Consider the following 23,420-nt stretch of genomic DNA (forward strand, 5'->3'; position numbering starts at 1 on the left):
CTGCCAGAGACGCCTGGCGTTCTAAGCGGGGACTGTGTCCCAGGCAGCGCCCCCTCTCGCTCTCTGCCAGAGACAGTCTCAGTCTGGGGCTGGCGCCCGTGTCTTGCCCCCTAAAAGAAGGAGAGAGCTTGCTCCCTCAACAGAAGTCTTTTCTTTTTCATTCTCCGGTTCTGAAACCAGATCTTGACCTGCTGGTCACTAAGATTCAAGCGGTCTGAGAGTTCCCTCCGGCGCTGCCGTGTGATGAACTCGTTCACCAGAAACTCGCCCTCCAGCTCCGCCAGCTGCAACTTCGAATAGGGCTTGCGCTTCTTCCGTGAACGGCTGTGGATCGGGTACCAGGGCGCGCCTGGGTGGAGATGAACCGGCAGGGTTGGCCAGAGGACCAAGAGGTGACAAGCCCAGTGCCCATGGTCCTTCCCCAGCCCCTTTCACCTTGGCCTAACTGCCTCCTCTCTCCTACACAGACCATCATCCTTCTGCCCCCATCATTCTCTTTTCCCCCTTTACTCCTTTCCCTTGCCTCCCCAACCCTACCTCCCACTGGGGTATCTCTGACCCTGCTATGTTTCTATCCCCTCACTTCTCCTGAAACCTCTCCTTCTCCAGGATATCCTGCCCCCTCCTCTCCCATCCTCCAGCATGGGTCCCTGACCAGTTAGAACAGATATGAGCAAGTGGTGAGAGTAAGCCTTATCCTCTGGCATTTCTTAAAAGAAAAGATATAGGTAATGGGGCCTGTGGGAAGGCAGAGAGAGAGAGGCCCTGGGGGACCAGTCTCTCCATCCCCACCCCCCACCCCCCAGGCCTGGGGAAGCCTGTATCAGAATCCCCCTTCTCTAGTGCTCCCTGCCCTCTCCAGCCGCAGGCGGATGAAGAAGGGAAGCTCTTCAGTTCTTTTATGGGGATATTTACATGTTTATAGGGCTCCCCCCCTACCCCGCACTTCTTTTTAAAAGAAGCTCTTCCTCACTGTACATTCTGTCACCCCAGGCGGCCCTAGCTCAGTCCTACACTCCCCGCCCTGGTAAGATGTCCTGCCCGAGTACGCCTCACGAGTGGGCCGGGGTCCTTACCGCTGGCCGAGAGCCCGCCGCCAGGGTTCAAAGGCGACACCAAGCTGCCGGGGTCGCCCGCGCCGGCGCCCTTGTTGCTCTCGTTGAGCAGGGACGAACTGGAGTCGGATTCCAGCGACTGGCACGAGGGCGGGTCGTGCGGGGGTCCCGCGCCACCGTCGCCACCACCGCCGCCTGCCGCGTAGTCGTACTTGAAACCGAGCGCAGGCGGCCCCGACGGCTCCAGCGGCAGCAGCGCTGCTCCAGGCGCGACTCCTGGGCCCGGGTCGCGCCCGCGCTCCTCACGCTTCAGGCCCCCGCCGCCGCCCTCGGCGCACGGCTCACGGTAGTAACCCTTGCTGTCCTCCACGCGCGCCAGCTCGCACGTGCGCCCAAACGGTGGGTTGAGCGACACCGGGCTGCCGAGATAGGGCTGCGGGTAGCCATTGCACGGCTCCGCGGACGGCCAGGGCAGCGAGCACACGTTGTCGCGGCGCGGGTAGGACAGCGAAGGCAGCCCGGGCAGCTGCGCCCCGGACGCACGGAAGTTGGGGAAGTAGAAGGTGTCTCCCGTGTGGATGTTCACCAGCGGCCCCACAAACCCGGGATTCAAGAGATTATGCTCGCCCATTTCCGCGGGGCCCGACCGGCAGCTTCTACTTTATTGCTATCTGACATTAAACATAGTTAAACCTGCACCGACCACCCATTGGCCGTCCAGCTCACGTGGGCGCCGCCGCCAGGGGGATGGGTGGTGACAGCGAATCCCCCCACCCTGCACCAACTCCAACTTCCCCCTTCCCCAATGTGGGGGGGGGGGGGCGAAACGCGGGGGCAGATTTATTCGCTGGATTCTGGTTTTTAAAAAAATCATATACAACCTACGAAAAGAGTAAGGCAATCGCCCGACACGGGGCAAAAGGAAAAAAGCCACACCAAAAATTCCTGCACACACACACTTCTGCACCCTGCACCCCCCCCCAGATGTATAATCTTCTCGCCAACAGCTGGCTGAGCACAGCTCGTCTCTCTTTAATTAGCTCCTTTATTAACTAAAACCGTTGGAATTTACAATATCTCCCCCAATAAATTACTATTAGATATTGTGTCATATAAAGTTTACTGGCTGTTTAAGGAGACGGATGAGCCCTTTGGCTCGGGGTTTCTTTACAGTAGAGGCGAAGTGGGGGAAGGACAGGTTCCCCTGCGCTACCTCTCCCAGCCCTGCCCCTGCTGCATCCTCTCCCTCAGCTCTTTCTTCTCAGGAATCTGGGGAAACATTTGGGGTCCTCTCCTCCAGGAAGGACTCAGCGAGAATTGTTAATGCTGGGTCTCCCCCCTCCCAGGTGGGAGCCACCCCGACCTCATACCTCCACTCACCGTTAAAGCAGGGATGCAGAGCGGAGGCAGAAGAAACAGAAAAGGGAGGCACGCAGCTGGATGCGGACTTGCCTGCCTGCTCCTGAAAAGCTGAGGGCTGGCATTACTCTTCCCTCTGGCCTCCGTGGGTCAGAGGGGCTTCTGAGAGTCTCCCAGAGTCTTTGCAGCAGGAGGCTCTGGGCTTGGCTGTCCTGAAAAGCTCCAGATCCCCACTGCAGAGGAGACAGCACACTCTAGAACCGGCCCAGCCTGCCACTGGGACCATCAGATACCAGTGCCGAGGCAAGTAGGTGTGCTGGGAGTGAGAAAGAGAACTCCAGAGAATTCTCGTGTTGGGGGTTTAAAATTATATTTATGGTGCTAACCTCAACAGCTCCTTCCACAGAAGGCTAAGAACCCATCGCTGGCCACTGGAGAGATTAATCGACATCTGAAAACCACAATCAGGTCTCAACTAAGTCCACAGAACACAGCCAAGTGGATTAAAATGAAGAACAAAACAAAAACCTTCAAAACTAGATTATTCTATTGGGGTCTAATAGACAAAACACACGGATTTCTATGTGATTATTTCAGGCTCCTATGCAAGGCACGGCTTTAAGTAATATAAGGTGAGATAAAAACATAGTTTAGCAAACGTCTAAATAGGAGAAAACTCCAGAAGACTTAGAGAAAATTAGAGAGACGGAGAGAGTCTGAGAGAAGACAGGAAAAAGAAACCCATGTAGGTGAAAGTTAAACATCTGAGAATGAGCCGAAGCTACCAAAGCAGACCGACGCAGAAGATTCTCATCTCTCTCTTTTTCTCTGTCCTCTGCAGGACGCGACAGAGAAAAACGCAGATTCTTCGAATTCCACAGCTCCTGGGGCGATTTCATATCCCAAACCATAGCTGCTCACTCCGACAGAAATGTGTCCGCGCGGGCGTCGCCCTGCCCGGCGCAGCTCACAGCTCGGCGGCGCCCGCCCTTCGCCCGGCGTCCCCCTCTCCGCCTGGCCTGCCAGGCCGCCTGGCCAGGTCCCTCCTGCCCCAGGAGCCCGCCCCGCGCCCGCTGGGCCCCCTTGCCGGAACCGGAACCGAGACCAAGCTGTGCGATGCCAGGCCCACGCAGTCACCTCCAGTTGGCACCGCGAGAGCCGGGGTGCCGAGGAGCGGGCAGGAGACCGCCTGGATTGGACTTTTTGTGCTTAATTGATTAAACGGCTGCGCGGCTGCCGAGAGGAGCATCCCTCAGCTGCAAATTCCACGTCGCAGCATCTCCAACATCTTATTTATGCGCCTTTTCAAGATGCATTGCTGAGCGCCACTGAAATTTTTATTTTTAAAAAATTTATTTGGGATTATTTTTGTCATAAAGATAGACAGGATATGACTTTAATATTGTTGCTGTTTTCAATTGGAACACTGCGCCGGCGGCGCGGTCTCCAGGCCTCCAGGCCTCGGCGCTCAGCGCCATTGTTGGTGTGCGGGATGCCGAGCTGAGCTTTGCCGAGTAATCACTAGTCCTTGTGAGGTGCAGGCTTCTCCTCACTCTCTTTTTTCCCTCCCAGATGACTCCAGTCTCCTAGGAGGGGGACCCCAGGAGGATGGTCTCAGCCGCTACCCATCCTTTTCTAGCTCGAAAATCTCAGGCCCAGGGCTCTGCTCGCTGCCCTCCCGGCCAGGCCGCTGAGCACGCAGAGCGGCGGCCACGGGGCGGCAGATGCAACGCCGGGGAAATGAGGATCGACTGAGGGCTTCTTTTTTCCACACGCGCAGTTTCTCACTGTCCGCTTTGGCCCCATCAAAAAAAAAGGCATTTCCCCAGGTTGCGGACTCTGCGGCGGGCACTAGCACACGCACAAACCCCTCTTCCTTTCGTGCAGCCGATCCTAATTCCTCTCAGGGAGAGCTGCCTAGAACCATTAGCAAAATTCGCGTCCCCGGTGTCCTGCTCTTCGAGGTCCATTGTGAACCTAGGGGTTTTCAGGACCCCGGCGAGGACCCAGGCAATCTAAGGGCCCAGCCTCGCCGTGCACCACTGCGGTTCTGTCCGTCCGCCTTTAAGGCACCCCGCGGCACAGGCAGCTCAGGAGCCCCTTCCTTAACCGGGCTAGGACAACCCGCCTGCCCCCAACCCTGCCCCAGTGTCGCTCCCAGCCTGGGTCCCCGGGGCCGGCGGGAGGCTCGGGTGCGAAGCTTCAAATCTAAATCCAGCCTCAGCGAGAGCTGCTCAGCTCGCCAGTCTGTGAGGGCTGGGTGAGGAGACTGCGGCGGACTCGCTGCCCAAGGCGCCCGGCAGCTGCGTCTAGTGGGGTTAATCCGCCGGCACTTCGCAGACCACATGCAAAACTGTGACGGCCAGTCCCAGGCTCCCGCGCGGAGCGATCTGTGCGTCCACTCTCCAGTACATTCGTCAAATCGCAAGGTTAGAAAAGGTGGCCTCCCTGGGCCACGGGCTCATGCTGCAGCTGGCCTGGCTCAACCATGCCCCGCTTGTTAACTCGGGGGTTAATTAAAACTGAAGGCCGGGATGTGGTCCAAGGTTTTCCTTGAAGACCCGCGGCAGCCCTCGTGCTTCTGCGCATCCACCAGCTGGGTGCACCGCCGCCTCTCCCGCGCCTTCTCTCTCTGAGCCTCCCTCCCTCCCTCATCATCGCGGCCTCTGCGCGTGGCCTCGAGTCCCCGCCACAGCCCAGCCAGGAGAAAGGAGTTAATTATCAAATCTACCCGGCTCTGGTGGTAGGGGCAAAGCCGCTGCGGGAGGCTTAGGTCACCGCGGAGCGGCTGTGAGCAGCCGTGTTCGGACTCCCTCGCCAACCCTAGGTCGGAATTATTCGGCGGGGTTCTGCCTTCTCCCTGATCAGTCGAGAGGCCGCGGCGGCCCGGTTCAAGGTCATTGTCTAGCTTGCAGAAAGAGGTTCCGCCGCTATGCAAATAAGGCAGGGCCGGGGCCCCTGAAGGGAGGTGAGTGGGAGCTGGGCTGGCGGTGGAGGGGAGGCGAAAAGTGGTAAATTGGGAGGGCCTGGGCCCCCGCCCGACCCCTCAGCCCTATTTTGCCCCTTTGGGGCAGGTTAGTCTTGGGACAGGATTTTGGCGGGTTCAGACAAGGCTGAGGCGTGGAGGTAGGGGGCTCAGTCTCCTCTTTCTTCCCTTCACTAGCTCCTCCAGGGGTCAGAGCCCACCTGGCTCCCAGGCCTCTCTACGAGTGCCCAGGACTTAAGGGGAAGATTGGGAGACCCCTTCCCCAGGTGCTGCCTTCTAGGGATCTGCAGCCTGGGGGACGGGGGTTAAAGGCACGTTGGGTGAGGGGGCCCAGTCAAGCTTTCAGACTCACACAAGCGGCCTGGGGTCAGCAGTGTCCTGCAATCTTTCTGCGGCTCCTCTGGGCCCCCTCCCACCACAAGACCCCAGCGTGTTTGCTATTCAGGAAATGGAGAAGGGGTGGGGGAATTCCAGGTGGTAACTTCTGGGACAACATCTCTCCACCTCTCACCTGAGCATCCCTAAATGGGCCTTTTTCCCCCTTTTTCTCTGTTCTTTCGGCGCGCTAATAGTTAAATAGTTTCGCAGCTCTGACATTTTCCCCCTCCGCCAGCAGAGGATCTCCTCCGCCTAGTGAATTACTGAGTCTCAAGAAAGATGTGGGAACCAAGTTAAAAAAAAAAAAAAAAAAAACTCTCATCAAACGCCACACCCACAGCCGCCTGCAATGTATCCGGGAGCCCGGGGCCTGGTCTCCGCGGACCTCGATGCTCGGTATGGGGTGAGGACTGCCCCAGTGCCCTCTGCCCCACAGCCGGAGGCTCGCTGTGACCATGGCCTCTCGCCAGGCCTAGCTTTGGGGAGGGATCTCCCCAAAAGATCTGCTTGGGGTCTGCTTTGCCCAGATCCACAACTGCTTCCCAAATCCAAGCCCCCAGTCCAGGGTGGGGGGGGGGCGCGGGCGGATTGGGATGGGGGCAACCCACCCAGGAGGCTGGTTGGGGTGGGAAGATGTGCTACTAATCCCGAGGATTGCTGGGCTGGGAGAGCGGGGGTCCACTTACCTTTGGAGACTGAAGAGGTTCAGAAGGGTGCGGGGCAGGAGTTCTCAGCCTCTAGAAACCCTCTGGGTCCCCCCTCCCAAGGCTGCCCGCAGGCCAAGCCGAGGTATCCGAGGAGGGCGGGGCGGAGGAGGCAAGGGAGCGGCCAGCGGTAGGCGCGCGGGAGCTGAGTTGCAGAGCATCTCTGGAGAGGCGGCCTTTTATGGGCGTTATTAGCGCCCCTGTCTAGACTGGAGACGACACCTCCTCTATGTGTAAACAGAGGCGGTGGGGTCTGGCGGGAAGGGGGATGGCGCGTCAAGGGGGCCAGCGGCCCTCCCCTTCTCTGGCCACCGGAAGATCAAGGCCTTTTCCACCCTCCCCCCTTCCCTGTGCTCCCTGTGATGTCAAGGTCAGAAAGACCTAGTCACGGTCAAGGCTAAAAGAGGAAGAGCCTGGTTGGTTGCTAAAAGGCTCTGGCCCCCTCCTCCTCCCAGAAGCCCCTAGCTCCCCAGGGCCTCTCAGTCCTACACCAGCGCAGGTCTGGATACTCGTCCGCCTGAACCAGCACTTGGAGTTTTTTGAGGGGTGGGCTCCCGGCACAATCAGTCGGATCCAGGTGGATGCTAGGGTGGGGAGTCCTCTTTTGAACAGAAGGGGCTGCTGCAGGGTCCCCAGCTCCAATTGTCCAAGAGATGGAGAATGTCCCAGAGGCTGCCTCCACCTTACACCCACACTGGCCCCCTGACCCAGGCGCCTGTGACTCAGCCTCTGGAGCAGATGGTCTGGAGACAGTCGTGGAGGGATCTCCTGAGAACTGCTGGCCTTGCTCCCTCAGGTGGGTTCCTGGCTGTGGGACTACAGGCTGAAATGTCCGCTGGCCCCAGGCCTGGGAACTAAGCTGTGGGTGGGGAAGGGTTTTTCCCCCAAGTTCAGGAAAGGATCTGACTGAGCTCTCCCTGGCAGCTTGGTAGAGGGACCTCCAGACAGAGAGTCCCCTCAGTCCTGGCCTGGAAGGGGGGGCATGGGGAGTGGGGAGTGCCATCGAATTATGAGAAAGATAACAGGAGTGGCAATCCCAGAGGAGAACAGCTGTCTCTTTCCAGGGGAAGCCTCTGTGCTCACAGCCCTTCAGACCTCTTCTATCCCCTGCAGCCTCGCATTCACTGCAGCCTCACTCTCACACACACACTAGGAGGCAGGCCTTGGAAAGGAAGACTTTTTATAGATTTGAATAAAGAAGAAAAAAACACACTCTACACCCTGAGATGAGTGATGGCTGACAACATTCCTACTTATACACTTGCACACACACAGGCGGTAAAAGCTGAGGAAATTTTCCACTGGTCAAAGACTCTCCATACACACACGCACACACACGTGTGAGTACACATGCACACACACGAGTGCACATCCTCACACACACATCCTCACAGGAGTGTCTCACAGAGTCTCTATTAAGAATGCCAGCTCTTGGAGTAAGGAAAGGTAAGGAACAACACAATCGGGGAAAGAATCATAGGTTTTCCCAACTTTGCCTCCCCAGGACACACACTCACACAACTGTCTCACACGGGGGTTTCCATTCTCACGCTTGCTTACTTTCATGGGAGAGGCATCTCCAGAGTTGATCCTCCTCCAAAATCCATCCAGGTATATTTCATCCAATGCATGAGAGGGTCCTTAACACCCTGGTACACTGGGGCTTCCAAAGGGGCTCACAGCTCAGGGGGGCTGCAGTCCTTGCCTGGGTTACTGGTGTTCCAGCGCAACCCCGGTGAGCCTGCACAAGCTTTCTCTTTTCCATCGCCCCCTTCTGGGGCCTCAGGATGGGTCCCTCTGTGTGGGAAGACTCACTCAGTTGATTATGTGTGGGTTTGTGTGCAGAAGTGGAGGGATCCCTCGGAGAACTCCAGACTTCTCTTTATCCACTGAGTCTCCAACTCCCACTGTGTCTACAGCTGTGTCACGGGACTACCCAAAGCACCCTCAGGTCAAGAGGAGTGGGGGCCCTCATCAAGGGAGCCCCAGGCCTCTTGCCTACTCAGTTCCTTTTTCTGATCACACACATTTAGTCTTCCACTCTTTCCATCTCAGGAAAGACTCAGGGGTTTTGGAGAGAGGTTAGGGTGGTGGGTGGGGAGAGAAAGGGGAGATGGAATTAACAATGAGCCTTATTCCTGGGAGATTTACCTATTCCTTCCTAAATCCCACTGCCCAGCATGTGACTCTTCAGTAGTTAACCCAGAGCTGAAATGGAGTAGAACAGGAGCGGCAGCCACCTCAGTAGTAGAGCCTCCACAAAGGCTGAATTCTTCAGGCTCTTTGTCTCTCAGACTCTGTGTGTGTGTGTGTGTGTGTGTGTGTGTGTGTGTGTGTGTGTGTATTTCACCCCCAGAAACATTTATTTAAATAAAATTTTAAGAACTTCAGCCGTCAGGCAAAGGGAGATGGGAAAGCTCTGATTTCCAACCCAATGCCTCCAGTCTTTCTGTGTCTCAGGAGAGGAAAAATATTATATATAAATAAAAATTGCTGCAGTAAAGATTTTATCTGAGATAACATTGTTTTAGGCTATAATGCTTTTTAAAAGTCTCTTAACCTGACAACTTAACAATCTCATTAATTCCGCCAGATAGTGAGATAGGCACAGACAGACACGACAGGGAAAACAAATTAGTGGCAGAGTCTACATGGCTCCTGATTGCCTGGAAGAGGGGTTCCCAGGAAGGCCGGAGAATGAAAGTGAGGTTGGCTTCACGAACTGGAGCATAAGGGTCCCTAGCAGCCCGATTTCTCTGCCTAGGTTAATGGGGAAGAAAAGAGTGCAGGCTGGGAATGCTGAGCTGGCAGCTGCTCCCTAGCATGGCAGCCTGTGCAGACCCCTCCCTAGCCCCAGCCCTGAACTGGCTGGATTTGGGACACTCTGGGCTAAGTAGGGCCCCAGGAGCCTAAGGTTATCTCCCCGCTGCTGCTGCTGCTGCTGCTGCTGCTGCTGCCGCTGCCACCGCCGCCACCACCACCACCACACCCAGCTCCCAGGGAGGCTGCTGCCATCTCTGCACCCAGATCCAGATCTGAGCCCCAACTATTAACTGAGGTGAACGGCAATGTGTTTTTCTCACTCACCTGCTCCTAGGCCTTTCCAGTTACTGATTACATCCTTCTCTCCCCAACATACACTCATCTATTTTAGGCATCAGGATAGGAAGGAGTTTTCTCCTGTCTAGATAGTATCAACCACCCAAATAACACTTAAAAAAATTTAAGTGGAGCAAGTTTGGGGTCTACCCAGCTGGGAGTGTTGTCTACACTCCTCCCGCCACCCATTCCGGCTGAGTCAGGGCATCAGAGACTGCCCTGAAGAGCGAGTGGACAGAAGGGACTTTAGAAGGAATCTGAGCAAGAAAATCAAGGCAAAAAAAAAAAAGATTTTATTTTAAAAACAGGTTGAGGGGGTTTTTTCTTTTTGCATTCAGTACATTGTCATTCAGACATCACAATACTATATACAGATACACAACATTTTTTAAAAGCCTATTTCTGATTAACATTTCAAAAGAATACTGTTTTGTAATGCACCCTGGTAAGGGAGAAGGTGAGCCCCCCAACCCAGCACCAAGTGGGCCTTGGAGGAGGGAAGTGACAGGCAGCGTCTACAGTCACTGGCTAGTTGGCGGCGGTTCTGTTGGCCTCCTGGAAGAAAACTGCTTTCCTCTGGACAACCGGTGAAAGCAAACGCTTGAGGCCTCTTTCCTCTGCTATTGCCCCAATGAAGAAGCACCTGGAGAGGGACTCTGGGGGAGCCCCACTCTCCATCCCCTTGAAAGGGAAGGTTGTCCTTTCCTTAGAAAAAAGTTCTGCTTCTGTGCCTGGCCTGATCCCCAACCTCACGAGAGAGAGAGAGAGAGAGAGAGAGAGAGAGAGAGAGAGAGAGAGAGAGAGAGAGAGAGGACATACTCAGCAGCGGGGTTAGAGTTTCCGCATGTTGACTGAGAGAGCAGAACAGAGGAGGCAGTGGGGGCAAACACGGCTCCCAAGAAATTCAGTTTCTTGGATAAGCAGGGGTGGGTAGGTGGCTCCTGGGTCAATTCCAGCTTTTGTTGAAACAGATAAGAAAAAAAGAAAACCTATGCACTGTCTGTACTCCAATCACGATGCCAGATCCCTAATAATTATCATTAATATTAACGTGAATTTTAAAATATGCACAGAACAACTTAACTTGGAAATCTTGCCTAACTAAGGAGAGCAGGAGGGACAGGGAACAGGAGGATGAACTGGAAGGAAAGTATGAGTTCGGCAGGTCCTGCACCCCCGCCCCCCACCCTCAGGGGGGTCTTCTACCCGCCTGGGCAAAGGATGAGGCAAGAATGGAGTCATTTGGGGTTCCCCAGCCCTGCTTAGATTGGAATGATTGAGCTCTTCGCTGCCACTCGGGTTTCTCGCAAGACGAGGGGTGACGGCGAGGGGGAGTGGAGGCCAGTCGCCTTTCTCCCACAGCCCACCTGAACCCACCTCCAAAGCCGTTGAGGCTGGGTAGTTCCCATCTGCATGGGGGGTGGGGGGGGCGGATGGGGTTGGGAGTAGGGGGAGGCAGAGCTGGCCCTCCGATCCTCTCTGCCTCCCGGCGGCGGCGCGGTTCCCCTTTCGTGATAACATTAAATATTCGTCTGCACCGGCGAAGCGTCCTTCGGTGGGTTCGGTTATGGTACAAAGCGGCGACATAAATAGACGGGGCGGGCAGCCAGGTAGGCCGTCAGGTGGAGTGGAGATGAGGCGCTTTCGATTTGCTGACCACCTTCTTCTCTTTGACCCGCCGGTTCTGGAACCAGATGGTGACTTGGCGCTCCGAGAGGTTCGTGGTGGCCGAGATGCGCCGGCGCTTCTCTTTGGTGATGAACTTGCTGGCCGCGTACTCCTTCTCCAGCTCCTTCAGCTGCACCTTGGTGTAGGGTACGCGTTTCTTGCGCCCGCGCCGGTAGCTGCTCACCTCGGGCTGGAGGGGAACCACGTCTGGGGAGAGAGAAAAGGCGGGCGGGAGCAAGTGAGTCGCGTGGCTGCACCATGGATCGGGCTAGGGGCCCCGAGGCTGTGCGGCTGCGGAGGTGCAAGGTTCGGGCAGAGACTCAAAGGCGGCAGGCGGACTGCCCCCAAATCCCTTGTACCTCTGATATTAACGAGGCCACGACTAAGGTGAGGCCGCTGGTGTATTGTCTCTGGCGCAAACTTTAAAGGAGGGGGCGCCCAAACTCAGGAATCAAGATAAATAATATTTTAATGGGATGTTTAAAAAAATCAAAATGAATGCAAAAAAATCCATGATGAACAAAAAAAATATAAAAAAATTAAATAAAGCTGGGACCGGTGTTACCGATCTTTCCTTTTGCCTCAGGTTCCCATAGCGCTCTGCACAGCACTAGTTATTAGAATTCTTTTATCCTTAGAGGAGTCCCTCCAAATTTCACCCTGGTCTGCGGGCCGGCAGGATTGCAGGCATTTAGGAAAACCCCTCAGTCCTGCAGTTAGGTCATTTGGGCATCTGTCAGCTTTAGTTTGCCCCGGTTATCAGAGGAAGGTGTTCTGTTGCATGTTTGAGGGAGGGGATGGCAGGCAGGGAGACAGTTTCAGTGGGCACAGACCACCAAGTGGGGCCTCCTGCCTTTCTTTGGTCACCAGCTCTGCACTAGGAATCTGAGGCATGCACCAACAGCTAGAAGAAGAAAAGAATCCAGGTGAAGCCAGCCTGCTTGGAAGCCAATCACTCTAGGAGTCCAATGTTGTGAGCCACTTAACATCCAAGGTGGGAGGTCCTGGCCCTGAGATGTAGAGAATCAGGTCCTCGGAAGCAGAGGGTCCCTGCCCAGGGTCTGCCCACCAGAGGAGGCACCAGGAGACCCCTTCTTGGATTAAAACCAGCTGTGCAGATAAGTCTTCTATCAAAAGAATTCAACACCCCTCTTGCCCCCACAAATGTCCACGCACCAAAACAGAGCAAATTCTGCTCCAAGACCCTCCCCTCTCCATTCCTCCAAGGCTGAAGGAAACTGTCTCCATTCCATGCAGGAACCCTAACCCTAAACCCTAAAATACCTTGTCATCCCAACCACTACTAGTTCAATTTTTGTACGCTCTGAGAATTTCACAGGAACTAAAAACAATGTGTCACTTATATCCCCTCTTTGACTCCATCCTCACCTCTGTCAATAAAAATGTCATAGCAACACTTTCAAGAGGAAGTGGGGAACAAGGAAGATTATCTGAATAATTCACCTCTCAATTTTAAAAATTTAATTGCTAGACTTTTTCAGGCAGAAGCTAATGACGAGGACTGACTATTTGGGGTTTCTTCTTCATTCTTTCTGCCCTTTGGAAGTGTAGACACAGTCCAGAATGAAGACACAAAGCTCATCCTGAAATGCTTGTTCTCACCCCACCGTCCTAAAACCTTCCATACACCCATTCCCATGGGTCTGCTCTCTCCCAGGCTCCCTTGTCTACACAGGATGGGGAGAGATGGGCGCAACTAAACACACAGGGAAATAATGCGCTCGGGAGGAATATGGCAGAGGGGGGATTCCAGTTGCCTAGTTTGCTGTCTTCATGAGGACAATTTCTCAGCAAAATTATTAGATTCGTCACTTTTCTCTGCCTACGTAGGAGTAGGCCAAGGTTTTTAAAAATCTGAAAAACAAAACTTCACTTTAACAGTGCAGATCCTTTAGGTTAAAAAGGATTTTTTGTACAAGATATATTTTTTTAAATCTCTCAGTTCTCAAATTTGTTTTACTCTTATAGACATTAACTATGGTTCGGGAAATTGATGATTCTGGGACAAGAGTAAAACACAGAGGGTCTTTTTGATACTGTGAGGCTCTTTTTTTTTTTATCATCAGAACACTTTTTCAGGCTTATTTTATTAAACCCACTTTATAAGATGAGGAATCTGAGGCTCAGAGAGGGTAAAATAACTTAAGCGGCAGAGCCAGATTTTAAACCTAGATTTTCTGACTCAACATAATGACACAGTAAGTTCTAAAATGGAAACAGGCCACCTGGTACAATCCAGCTTTAAAATATCTCCTTTTACCTGGAGAGAAAGCTGGGATAAAATTGGGGTTTGGTTCCTGAATTAACCAGATAATTGTCCCTGATTTTCACCTCACTTTCTGGAAATGCTCACAGTCTCCTACCCAATTTTGTGTCCCCTAAACCCCAACTCTAAATTTCCAATGAGGTTTAATCAACACGACCCTAAAAAATCGGTTAAAAAAACTGATAACTGGTCTAAACTGGCTATTTTTCTCCATAGGATGCCAAGGCTTGATTTGGCCAAGTTTTTCATGGACCAGACCAAACTGCTGGTTGTTTTGGCCTCCTGAGGAAATACCTTTAGTCTTGCCTTTTCAAAGAAGATCCTTTCGTTGTCTGCAGTCTTGTCTGGAAAGGAAGTGGGATCTACAGATGTGGAAACATTTGAAAGCATAGACCTTGAGTTGTGTCTATACCACCTAGAGTAAGTAAGGGACTTGGCTATTAATTTTACTATCAGCCCTTCCCTAATTTCCCTCCAGAGCACGCGTGCGCACACACGCACACACACAAACCACTTCATACCTCGGAACCTAGTAGACACCTTTGAGGAGCGAATAAAAATCAGATCAATGCTCAGCCATAGCTTTCTCTTGGAGTCCTGTGTACAGGTTCCTACCAGCCACTTGCTCTTGACAACTTACTCCCACAACAGGGCTCTGGGCTCTGAAGAGGACCTTGTCCGGCTAGAAATCCTAGCTGCTCTTCTCAAACAAAATCCAAAGATTTGTCACTAGGGACTTCCACTATGGCCCAAAGAACCCACTATTTCTTTCTCTATTGCTCTCTCTCCTAATCCTATCTGTCTCTGTCTGTCTGTCTCTGTCTCTCTTTGTCTCTCCCTGTCTCCGCCTGCCCCCCTTCCCTCTGATTTTCTCTTGGAATTTCTGCTTCTCTCTGTCAAAAAAAAAAAAAAATTGTGTCCACACTCAACATAGGAAGAAAAAAAGCCAAACAGCACAACAAAGCAAGGGTCCCTATAATTGGAGGAAGGAAAAAGCCACAACAGATCTTGGCCCTAATTATCTGGATCTTTCTGAACCATTGCCTCCATCTCCCACACCAGCCCAGACTGCCACAGATGAGGTTTCTCAGAGCCAGAGGCGCTGAAGAGAGACAGTGGTGTTTATGCCTAGATGCTGCTGAATAAACCACAATTGCATAGACAGAGAGTTATCTGGAAATCTCACTACTTCTAAAAGATCTTGGTGTGGGTAGAAAGAGGGAGGCTGTCTGAAGATAATTTCTTTTTCATCTGCCTTTTGCCTGGACCTCTGCACTCACTGAGATACACCAGCCCGATTCCATTTCTACACAAGAGTGTGTGAGCACATAGCTGCTGAGACACACTGGGCTTTATATCCATTTCCATGCCGTAATTTGCAAATGTATTAAATCTCAGTTGAGCTGTATTTTTTTTTTCAAAGATATTTTTCTCTAGGAGGCTGTGATCAAAAAGTGGGTTTTTTAGTGAGTTTTTTTCTGGAAATCTTTAATGCTCAAAGATATTTCTGATCTTCTCTCCAATCCCTCACGCCCAGCCGCTCCACAAGCATACACAGGGATGCCAGAGCGCCTCCCTCCCTTCCCCTCTTCACACTAAACCCATTGCCCATTGCTCTAGACCTGTGCCCCCGCCCACAGTGGGCCTGGTGGGCATCTGCTTCCCTGCCCTTCAGCCCCTTGGCATGGCCTATCAGCTCCCTCTGCTCCAGGAATTCCTGCTGGATCCCTGCCTCCTAAGGAGCTTTCCACTTGGGTGAGATGGAGAATTAAAGGGCAATCTTTCTACAATACATTATCGTATACCGATATGTGAATTGCCTATCTTCTAAAAATGTCTTATTATGTGTTTCATATTAGTTAGTTAATAACAGAAATCATATTATATAAAAATATTAAAGCCAATGCACAGTAGGTAATACATGATACCATGTACTAAAATTCTATCATCCTTAAATCTTCTGTGAGCCAGAAATGGGGTGCCTAGGGTGAGTCCCACCCTGGTATTCAGTTGTATTATACGAAGTAAACTCATAATAATTACAAAAATGTTATTTGCTACACTTTCTAACATCATTCAGTGATTTTTCTCCATCTGCCCTCATCCTAATCCCGGATGCAGAGGAATTTCAGGCCCATCCTCAGGAGGTCTTCAGGTCTGTACTTCCCAACAAAAATGTCCCTGGGCCCTCATGTAGAGCTGGGGGGCCCTCTGGGCAGCGTGGGGAGACATCTGTGGCTGCTCTGGGCCCCCCAGGACCTCTGTGGGCAACAGAAGGGAGCCAGTCAGCCCTCTCCCACTGAGCTCTGCTTACAGCCAGAGCAGACTCAAGCTCTGGATTTGCTCAGCCCAGAATCCTGATTTCTCAGCACAGTGATGAATCCAAGGTTTCTGACATGGTTTTGAGAAACCTGGGACTGGTCTTCCCTGGCCCTGGGGAGTAATGGGGGTTACAGGATCCCCTCCTGTTCAGAGATAGCCTCAATTGTAGAGGGAACAGGACATCAGTGAATTCCACCCCCATACACAGCCAGACCAGACCAAGGGGTCCCCAGCCTGGGCCTGGACCCCACATCCCTCCAGAATAGATCTTCCTCCCCCCACCCCTCATCTTCACTCTCTTCTTTCTGTGTCTGAGGCACAGATAATTCTCTTTCTCCTCCACATCTAGGGGAGTTGGCAGTGGAAACACCCATAGGATTTGAGCTCAGTATACCACAGAGGCAAAGAAAATTTTATATCCCAGGAGAAGGATGCGAACTCCCTTCTCTCCACACTTTCTTGAGAGATTTCAGCTCTTCTAACAATCAGGAAATTTGTGGCCAAATTTTAAAAATAAATCAAGAAAAGAAAACATCCTATATTTCTGTAGACCCCGCCAAATGAGACCTCTATTTTTTAAAAAGCCTGTCTGGTGCCTGAACGATCTTGGAAATTCAGGCAAAGAAAATTTTTAGGGGTTCTTACTTTTTCCCCCAGTTATTCTCTGGGTTGAGGGTTTCGTCCTGGTGGTTGTGGATTCCAAGGCACCCGAGGCCCACCCCACCCCCATTCCTTGCCGCAAGCGGGCTTCAGGGGGCCAAGAGCCGCACGTCAGTTTGGAGCCGGTTGGGGGAGGAGGAGGCGAGCTCCGAGCCGGCAGCCCGGCGCTCGGGCGCCTGTGATTGCTTCACTTTCGGCCGGCAGCTCCGGGGAACGTGTCGGAGCAGATTTCTTCCCCGGCGCATTCCTCAGCGCAGCTCGCCCGGCCGGCTCCATCGGCAGCCCAGCACAGCCTGCGCGCCGGGGCCAGACGGCGGGGGTGGCTGGGGCGCGGAGCCCCGGGGCAGGCAGGGCGGGGAGGGGTCCCCGGCGGCGGCGGCGGCGGCGGCGCTCAGGCCCCTTCCTTACCTGGAAAGGGAGACTTCCAGAGGTGGGCGGACTGCGACTGCTCCTTGGAGCAATACACCTGACTGTCCCAGCCGTTGGAGAGAGCCCAATGCTGGTAGCCTTCGACGGGGATGAGCGCGTCGTGACGCGGCTCTGGGTGCCCGCTGATCCCAGGCACCACCGACACATCCAGGTAGCCGGGCATCGCCTGGTAGGAGCTGGCGAAGCTGGGATAGAAGGCGAACTCCTTGGCTCTAGAGGACAGGTCGTCACCGGGCAAGGCGCCCGACGACTCCGGGTACTTGTCGCCCGGGTGGTAGGCGCAAGGCTTTTGCTGCAGGTTCACGTTGTGAGACAGGCGGCAGCCGTAGTAGCTGCCACCGAATGGGTAGCCGTAGCCCAGGGTGGCGCTGGACGAGGTGGGGGGCGCCGGCGGCGGGGCGCACTGGCGCGCCGTCTCCGGGGTTGGGATGTCCGTGTAGACGGCGCCCTGAGGGGCGCCCAGGGGAGCCGGCGGCCGGCCCAGCACGGGGTGCGGAAGCAGGTCGCGGCAGTGGCTGGCTGGGCAGCTGCTGCCCAGCCCGTCCATGCTCGGGGCTTTGCCGGGGCTCGCTCCGCTGCAGCCGACCCCCGCTCCGCCCGCGCCGCCGCCTCCCCCGCCGCCGCCGCTCTCCGCCGCGCTGTCCTCATAGACGTACATAAGGCTCTCCGGCCAGCGCGGATGCAGGAGCAGCGAAGTCGTCATGACATGATCTGCTCGAGCTTTTTAAAAACTCCACTTGCCAGAGGCAGCGAGCTAGGGAGACACCTCACTCCCTTTTCCCCTCCCCCATCCCTCCTCCCTTCCCTGCCCACCCCTCCCCTCCCTCCTCCTCGCGGTGCTTCCACCTCCCTCCCCACCTTCCCTCTACGCATGCGGGGACACATCATTAAGAAATCCGCCAGCTCCCGCCCGCCTCCCTCCGCACCCCTCTGGCGCCCACGTGACGCGGCCCGCGCACGTGATGCCCCGGCCTGGTCTGCTGGGGTTCCCACCCCTGGAGGTGGGGCGGAGCGAAAGGGAAGAGGTCTCTGCTGATTGGCTCTCAGAAGGGCAAAGAGGAGGGAGCTGGGAGATTTAAAGGGATAGAGCAACGCCCCCTGGCGGGCCCCGGGGAGGGAGAGGGAGGGAGGGGTTGGCTGAATTTCGCCGACGCAAAGGGGTCTGGAGAGACGAAGACTGTTCCTGGGGGCCTACCCCTAGGCTTAGGATGTGTATGGGGGAGATGGATCTATACCCCAAAATGATCGCTGTGACTGGATTGGGGCTTGCAGCAAAGGGTGGGGGAGAAAACAGATTTTTTTCTAAATAAATAAAGAAACTAGATAGCAGGCGGGCGTGGGGAGCCGTGGCTCTGGCCCTGGCAGACTCCCCTGGAGCTCACTGCTGAAAAGAACCCGATGCCCTGCATCGAGAGAGACTTTGATGCCCGGGATCGTGTTTCCATTTCCGACTTTGAGCCACTTTCCCCAAAGCCCCAGTTGTCTGAGAGGGACCCTCTGGGCTCCCCGCCCGCAGGTCTTCCTCCAGCGGAGCAGAGCGGGCTGGGACGATGTGATAGCTCCAACACACACACACACACACCATCACCCGGAGGGGGATACTCTCAAAGAAAAATGGAGAAGAATACAAGAAGGGACCGGGCAATAGAATAGACTGATATTTCAATACAAATAGAAATAAGCCTTGCAGTGAGATTTTTCAAAGAAAAGGGGGAGAGGATTCGGTCTCAGAAAGCTAAAAAGCCCTGGATGCGAACAAGAGCACGCGCTCTCAGATCCGTGTACCAAAGGAAACGTGGAATAAGGGAAAGTCGGCGCCGCTGCCCCTTTAGAGGGACCTTTCTCAGACACAGCTCTTGGAGACCCCAGGAGGGAGTCCTGCGAGGCCCGCCTCAGCCCTTGGCAGCCTGGGCTGAGCCTGATGAGGGCCAAGGGGCCGGCAGAGCCGGGATCAACGCAGCGTCTAGCTGGACAACCCTAACTTCCGCTCCCACGGCTTTCTTGGGAGTCACTCCCTTTTAGTGTGGAGTGTTTTCGTGCTCCGAAATTGCCCCATATTTCCAAGAAAAAATTGACACCAACTCTTTCAAAAAGGCCCCTCTTCCTCTCTCCCGATCTCCGGACTTGTTGGGCTTCCTATGCCCAATTTGGTGCCTCAATAGAGTCATCCCTTAACTGGGGGCATCTCCGTGGAATTGAGCCAAGTTCCCTTTCAGCACAGGGCCTCCCTGAGGAGAAGAGGTAATAAAGAGAGAGAAAAAAGAAGGGCGAGGGGCTGCAGCATCTCCCTCTTTCCTGCCTCTGCCACAGATTTTAAATGCTGGGTGCTCCTGTCCAGACAGCGCACAGGCCATGGCCACACAGCAGCCCCGAGCTAAGCCGGACCCATTGGACCCCTCGAACCCGAGAGAAAATGGCCAGGTCTGCACTGAGCTCTGGCCCACCAGCCGGTACCTTCTCTCTGTAGGGGGAAAGTGGTGTTTGAGGATGGAGAGCGCCCTGGCGTCGGTAAGTTAGAATAAGAAACATAATCCTTATCGGTGTGATCTTCATCCGGAAGGGTCATCTCAGAGCTCGCGGAAAGCAGGCTTCGGGCTGGTGTGGCAGTAGGAGGCAAAACATAACAGAAAGGTTTGAAACATAAGCAGGCTAGCTTGAGTGTGTGTTGAGGGCGATGATGGTGGAGGGAGGAGAGATGAGCGGAGGGGTAGGTGGGGTCTTGCTGGCAGCCAGCTCTGGGCTGGGAAACTGTCTTCCCTGCTTCCGGAGTCCAAGGTCAAGGTAAAAGGAGGAGCGCAAAGACGGCCTGGCCAGCCTAGACTGGGTCCGTGTGACCTTGGCCCCCACGTCTGCCTGCGGCCTGGCTGGTGGGGGAAGGCGAGTGGGGAGGTCTGCCGTTTTTCCAGCCGCAGGTGTAGAGGTGGTGCGGAGGCCCCGGTTTCCCCTCCCGTGATGGACAAGCCGGTCCGCATGGAGAACCCAGGGAGGCGTGGACCCGGCTCTGTGGGGCCCCCAGGAGAAACAAAGGGCCTGAAACGCCCACTCCATTCCTGGGGCTCCCTCCCGGGTCCAGGAAGGCTCTAGCCCAACGCCAGACGCGCCTTCCTCGGGCCAGAACCCAAAGACACGTCCCCACCCAGCCTTTGGGAGTAGGGGGCAGAACGGCGGGGAGGATGTGGGTGCAAGGAAGCCCAGCAATAAATAAAATTAATAGTATGTTCTTTTCCAGGTTTATGTAAGGACAATAACTATTCCTATTGCAATGAGAGATAGATTTAATTAACCTGGCAATTTTACAATTCCATTTATTAGGGGCACTATGCGGCCAAAATTTAGCGACGAGAGCAAAGAGACGGAACCCAAGACCCCTTCGTCAAGACCAGCCGAAGAAGATGTAGGCTCCCCAAGAGACTTGGGGGAGTGGGAAGGCTGGAGGGGAAAGTTCAGGGCTAAGGGAGTTAAAAGCGCCTGGAGAAGTGCCTGCATGTCTGACGATTCTCCACTTTTCGCTGGGTTCCCCAAGACCTTCCGCGCTTGAAACTGCTGGCTCCACGACGGGGGCGCGCCTGGAGCGGGGAAAAGGCGGCGACGCAAGAGCCTGCGGGCAGGCGGCGGAAAGTAAAGCCTTGTTGGTTAATCAACTTTAAGCCTGGGGTCGCTTCTCCCTCCTCCCCCGAAAAAAATGTGGTTCTCGCTGAGACACAAATAAAACCAAATTAAACTCTCCAGGAGAATATGCACCACTGGAAACGTGGTAATTACCTCTCCGAGGCGATCCCGCCCTAGAAAGCCGGGCGCTGAAACCCTCGGCTTCGCGCTCACTCTCCGCCACACGGCCACGCCTCGCCCCACCGGGCTTCGCAGATGGGGCGATGGGGCTTGACTACGGATGAAGTCTAGAGAAAATCAAGACAAATGAAAAGGAATATGGCTCCTCAGTCTCTAGCTGTGCTGCTGGTGTCGGGGAAAAGACACAGCACTTCATTATACCGAAGGAAAATGGAAAATGGCCCCTCAGCCCTGTCGGGAAGCCCAGGCTGTGCTCTGGACTCTTTTTTCAAAGGGATGTTTGTAACGGCGAGGCTCCGGGAGCCGCTATGCCCTCAGCTTCCTCTACAGACTGAGTTTCCGGCTAAGTTCAACTGTGAAATTTTTCCTTTCAAAGGCTCCAACATATTCAGTGTGCCTTCTCACTGGAAGTGTGTGTGTATATGTGTGAGTGTGTGTGTGTGTGTTTGTGGTGTACGTGTGCATGCCTGGCCTGTGGATTTGGGACCCTCTGCAGGTTGCGTGCACTGTTCCAGCATATGCCCTTGTGGACACAGCCCAGATGTGTTCATGAAGATACCCAGCCCGCAGTGGAAATCCTCTATATGCAAATAAAGATCTCTGCTGGTCTATTTCTCTCTGTGAATACACACTTCCTTTACACGCTCATCCTGCTCTCTACCTAGACACCCCGCCAGGAAAATACCAGGAAAATGAAGAGGCAGATGTCTGTGTCTGTCTGAAGCTGAGGGGTGGAATTCCTGGCCCACTGTCTTAAAGATGCAGTCAGAGGTGTAAGTTAGCAGCATTGGCAGCAGGAGGGGGCAAGCTTGATACCCACACTTGAGGGCTGGGTGCAGCTTGAATACCAGGCTAGGGAGGAGGATGACAGGAATGAGGTCAGTGTGCCCCTCATTCGATGCCCAAATTGCCTTCTCTGGAAATTAAGCATCCATTGATGTCCCTTCCTCCCCCCGCCCCCTTTCCTCCATATTCCCCAGGGAAAAAAAAAAAAAAGAGCTTGAAGCTCTGAAGCTCCTGCCCCCTTTTTTATGGGAGAAATTCCAGTTTGAAAAAGGGAGGGGGTGTGTTGAGGCTGCAGGAGAACAAAGAGCCTCACCACCATGGGGTCTGGATTCCGGCCCAGACTTGGGGCCTTGGTGGGCGGGCATAAAATTTGGGGGGCCCTTTCCTGTCCAGGGTCCAGGCTGCACGGTGAAAGAGGAGATTTGTGGGGGCCAGAGGACATAGGGCTTGACCTACCCAGGAAAGAAAGGGATGTTTGAGATGGAGAGGCCACTACAGGAAAGGGTTGGGGTTCAAGGAAAGCCTATGGGAGGGCACCCAGAGAGTGTGTCTGAGTCGGGAGAGCCTCCCACACGGTCAGAGGAAATTCCTGGTTGGTTGTGAAGGGTGATATTGGTGGGGAAGGAAAGAAAAGTGGCTGATCCTGGGGCTCCCTGTCCCTGCCCAATCCCCCCCTTGCCTCTTTCCCTCTACCTCTCCGGGTTCTGGAAGACCAGGAGGGCAGCACAAGGAGCGTGCAGACGAGAATGCCACCTCTTAGGCTCCTGGATCCATCTGGAACCTGCTCAACCTTAATCTCTCCACCCCCATAGCCTGGCCTCAGAGGAGGGACGCCCAGGTCTCCCTTCTCAGCCTGAGAACTCACCTCCTGGTCAGCAGCTGCCATCCCAGTGTCTTCTACCTTTATTGTTCTCTTTCCCTGCGCCCCCAGCTTGAGGAAAGATGAGACCCGGGTGGCTGAGGCATCACTTTGCTCCTAGTTTCAGAGTTTTCTGCTCTCAAACCCAAACTTGCCTTCCTCCAGGCCCCATTCACTTCCCTTTTTTAGACATCAGAGAAATCCACTCCCTTCTGCTGCCAACTTAGGACTTGCAGTGCTGGCCGAGGGTTTAGGGGGCCATCCCAAACTTTCCTGTCTGTTTCTGCAGGGCCCGGGGTTTAGGCTGTTATCACCATCTTTTTCTGGATTCTCCTCTAGCCCGCCCCCAGTTGCACACCCTGTCTGGTGGTGCACCGGGTTTGGGCAGGGAGATCATGTGGCCCCTTCCGTGGGGAACTCTCAAGAAGCTTCCTCCAGTGACCTGCAGGGTCCCTATCCCAGGCCTCTTTCTTCAGAGTCTTCCTGCCCAGCGCACCCAACCCCACCAAGCTCAGCACAGAGCCCCTTCCCAACCTCCCTCATCCTCTCCTCCCACAGCCCCATCCCTTTTCTAATCCTCATCCCTTATGCTCCCTTTTCTTTCTCAGCAGCATCTCGGCCTGTCACTTGCCTTCCCCTCACCCCTATTGACAAAAGGAGTTCAGGGAATAAACACAGAGTTAAGAAATTAACAAAGTATCTCCTCCCCTTTCTTGCCTCTCAGAGCCCCTACCCCCATCCCATCCTCTGCTGTGAGAGAGGGTCCTCTGGCCCCCTCCCCTCTTCCCAAAACACCTCCCTTTTTTAGGGAGCCCTTCAGAAACAGACAAATAAAATCTCTCCTGGTTTTAGGGCCTGTCTGAGAGGGAAGTCCAAGTTCATTTTCAAGTTAGACAAGGGAGCTGAGGGGGGTTGGGGAAGACTTGGAGGAAGGTTTACTGGGGGCTGGATTTGGCTTCCTCGACGAGATCTAACAAAGGCCCCTTTTGGTCAGAAAGCCAACAAACTGAATGCTTAGAAAAGGTATTTATCACTTTTG

General features: G+C 54.2%; 2 protein-coding genes across 2 annotated transcripts; both read right to left on the minus strand.

Annotated features, from left to right (window-relative positions):
- Positions 1-83: 83 nt before the first annotated feature.
- On the minus strand, positions 84-1,686 carry HOXC12 (homeobox C12). Its single transcript, XM_058558084.1, has 2 exons — positions 1,077-1,686; positions 84-349 (listed from the first exon to the last, which is right to left on the minus strand). Exons 1-2 carry the CDS (start codon positions 1,684-1,686, stop codon positions 111-113), a joined length of 849 nt encoding a protein of 282 aa, XP_058414067.1. The 3' UTR covers positions 84-110.
- Positions 1,687-10,215: 8,529 nt separating this feature from the next.
- HOXC13 (homeobox C13) lies at positions 10,216-17,681 on the minus strand. The gene is made up of 2 exons (XM_058558081.1): positions 16,927-17,681; positions 10,216-11,456 (listed from the first exon to the last, which is right to left on the minus strand). The coding sequence occupies exons 1-2, from the start codon at positions 17,648-17,650 to the stop codon at positions 11,200-11,202; spliced, it is 981 nt and encodes a 326-aa protein (XP_058414064.1). The 5' UTR covers positions 17,651-17,681; the 3' UTR covers positions 10,216-11,199.
- Between the last annotated feature and the right edge of the window lie 5,739 nt (positions 17,682-23,420).

The sequence above is a fragment of the Diceros bicornis genome, chromosome 17 (genome assembly GCF_020826845.1).
Source record: "Diceros bicornis minor isolate mBicDic1 chromosome 17, mDicBic1.mat.cur, whole genome shotgun sequence".
Lineage (NCBI taxonomy): Eukaryota > Metazoa > Chordata > Mammalia > Perissodactyla > Rhinocerotidae > Diceros > Diceros bicornis.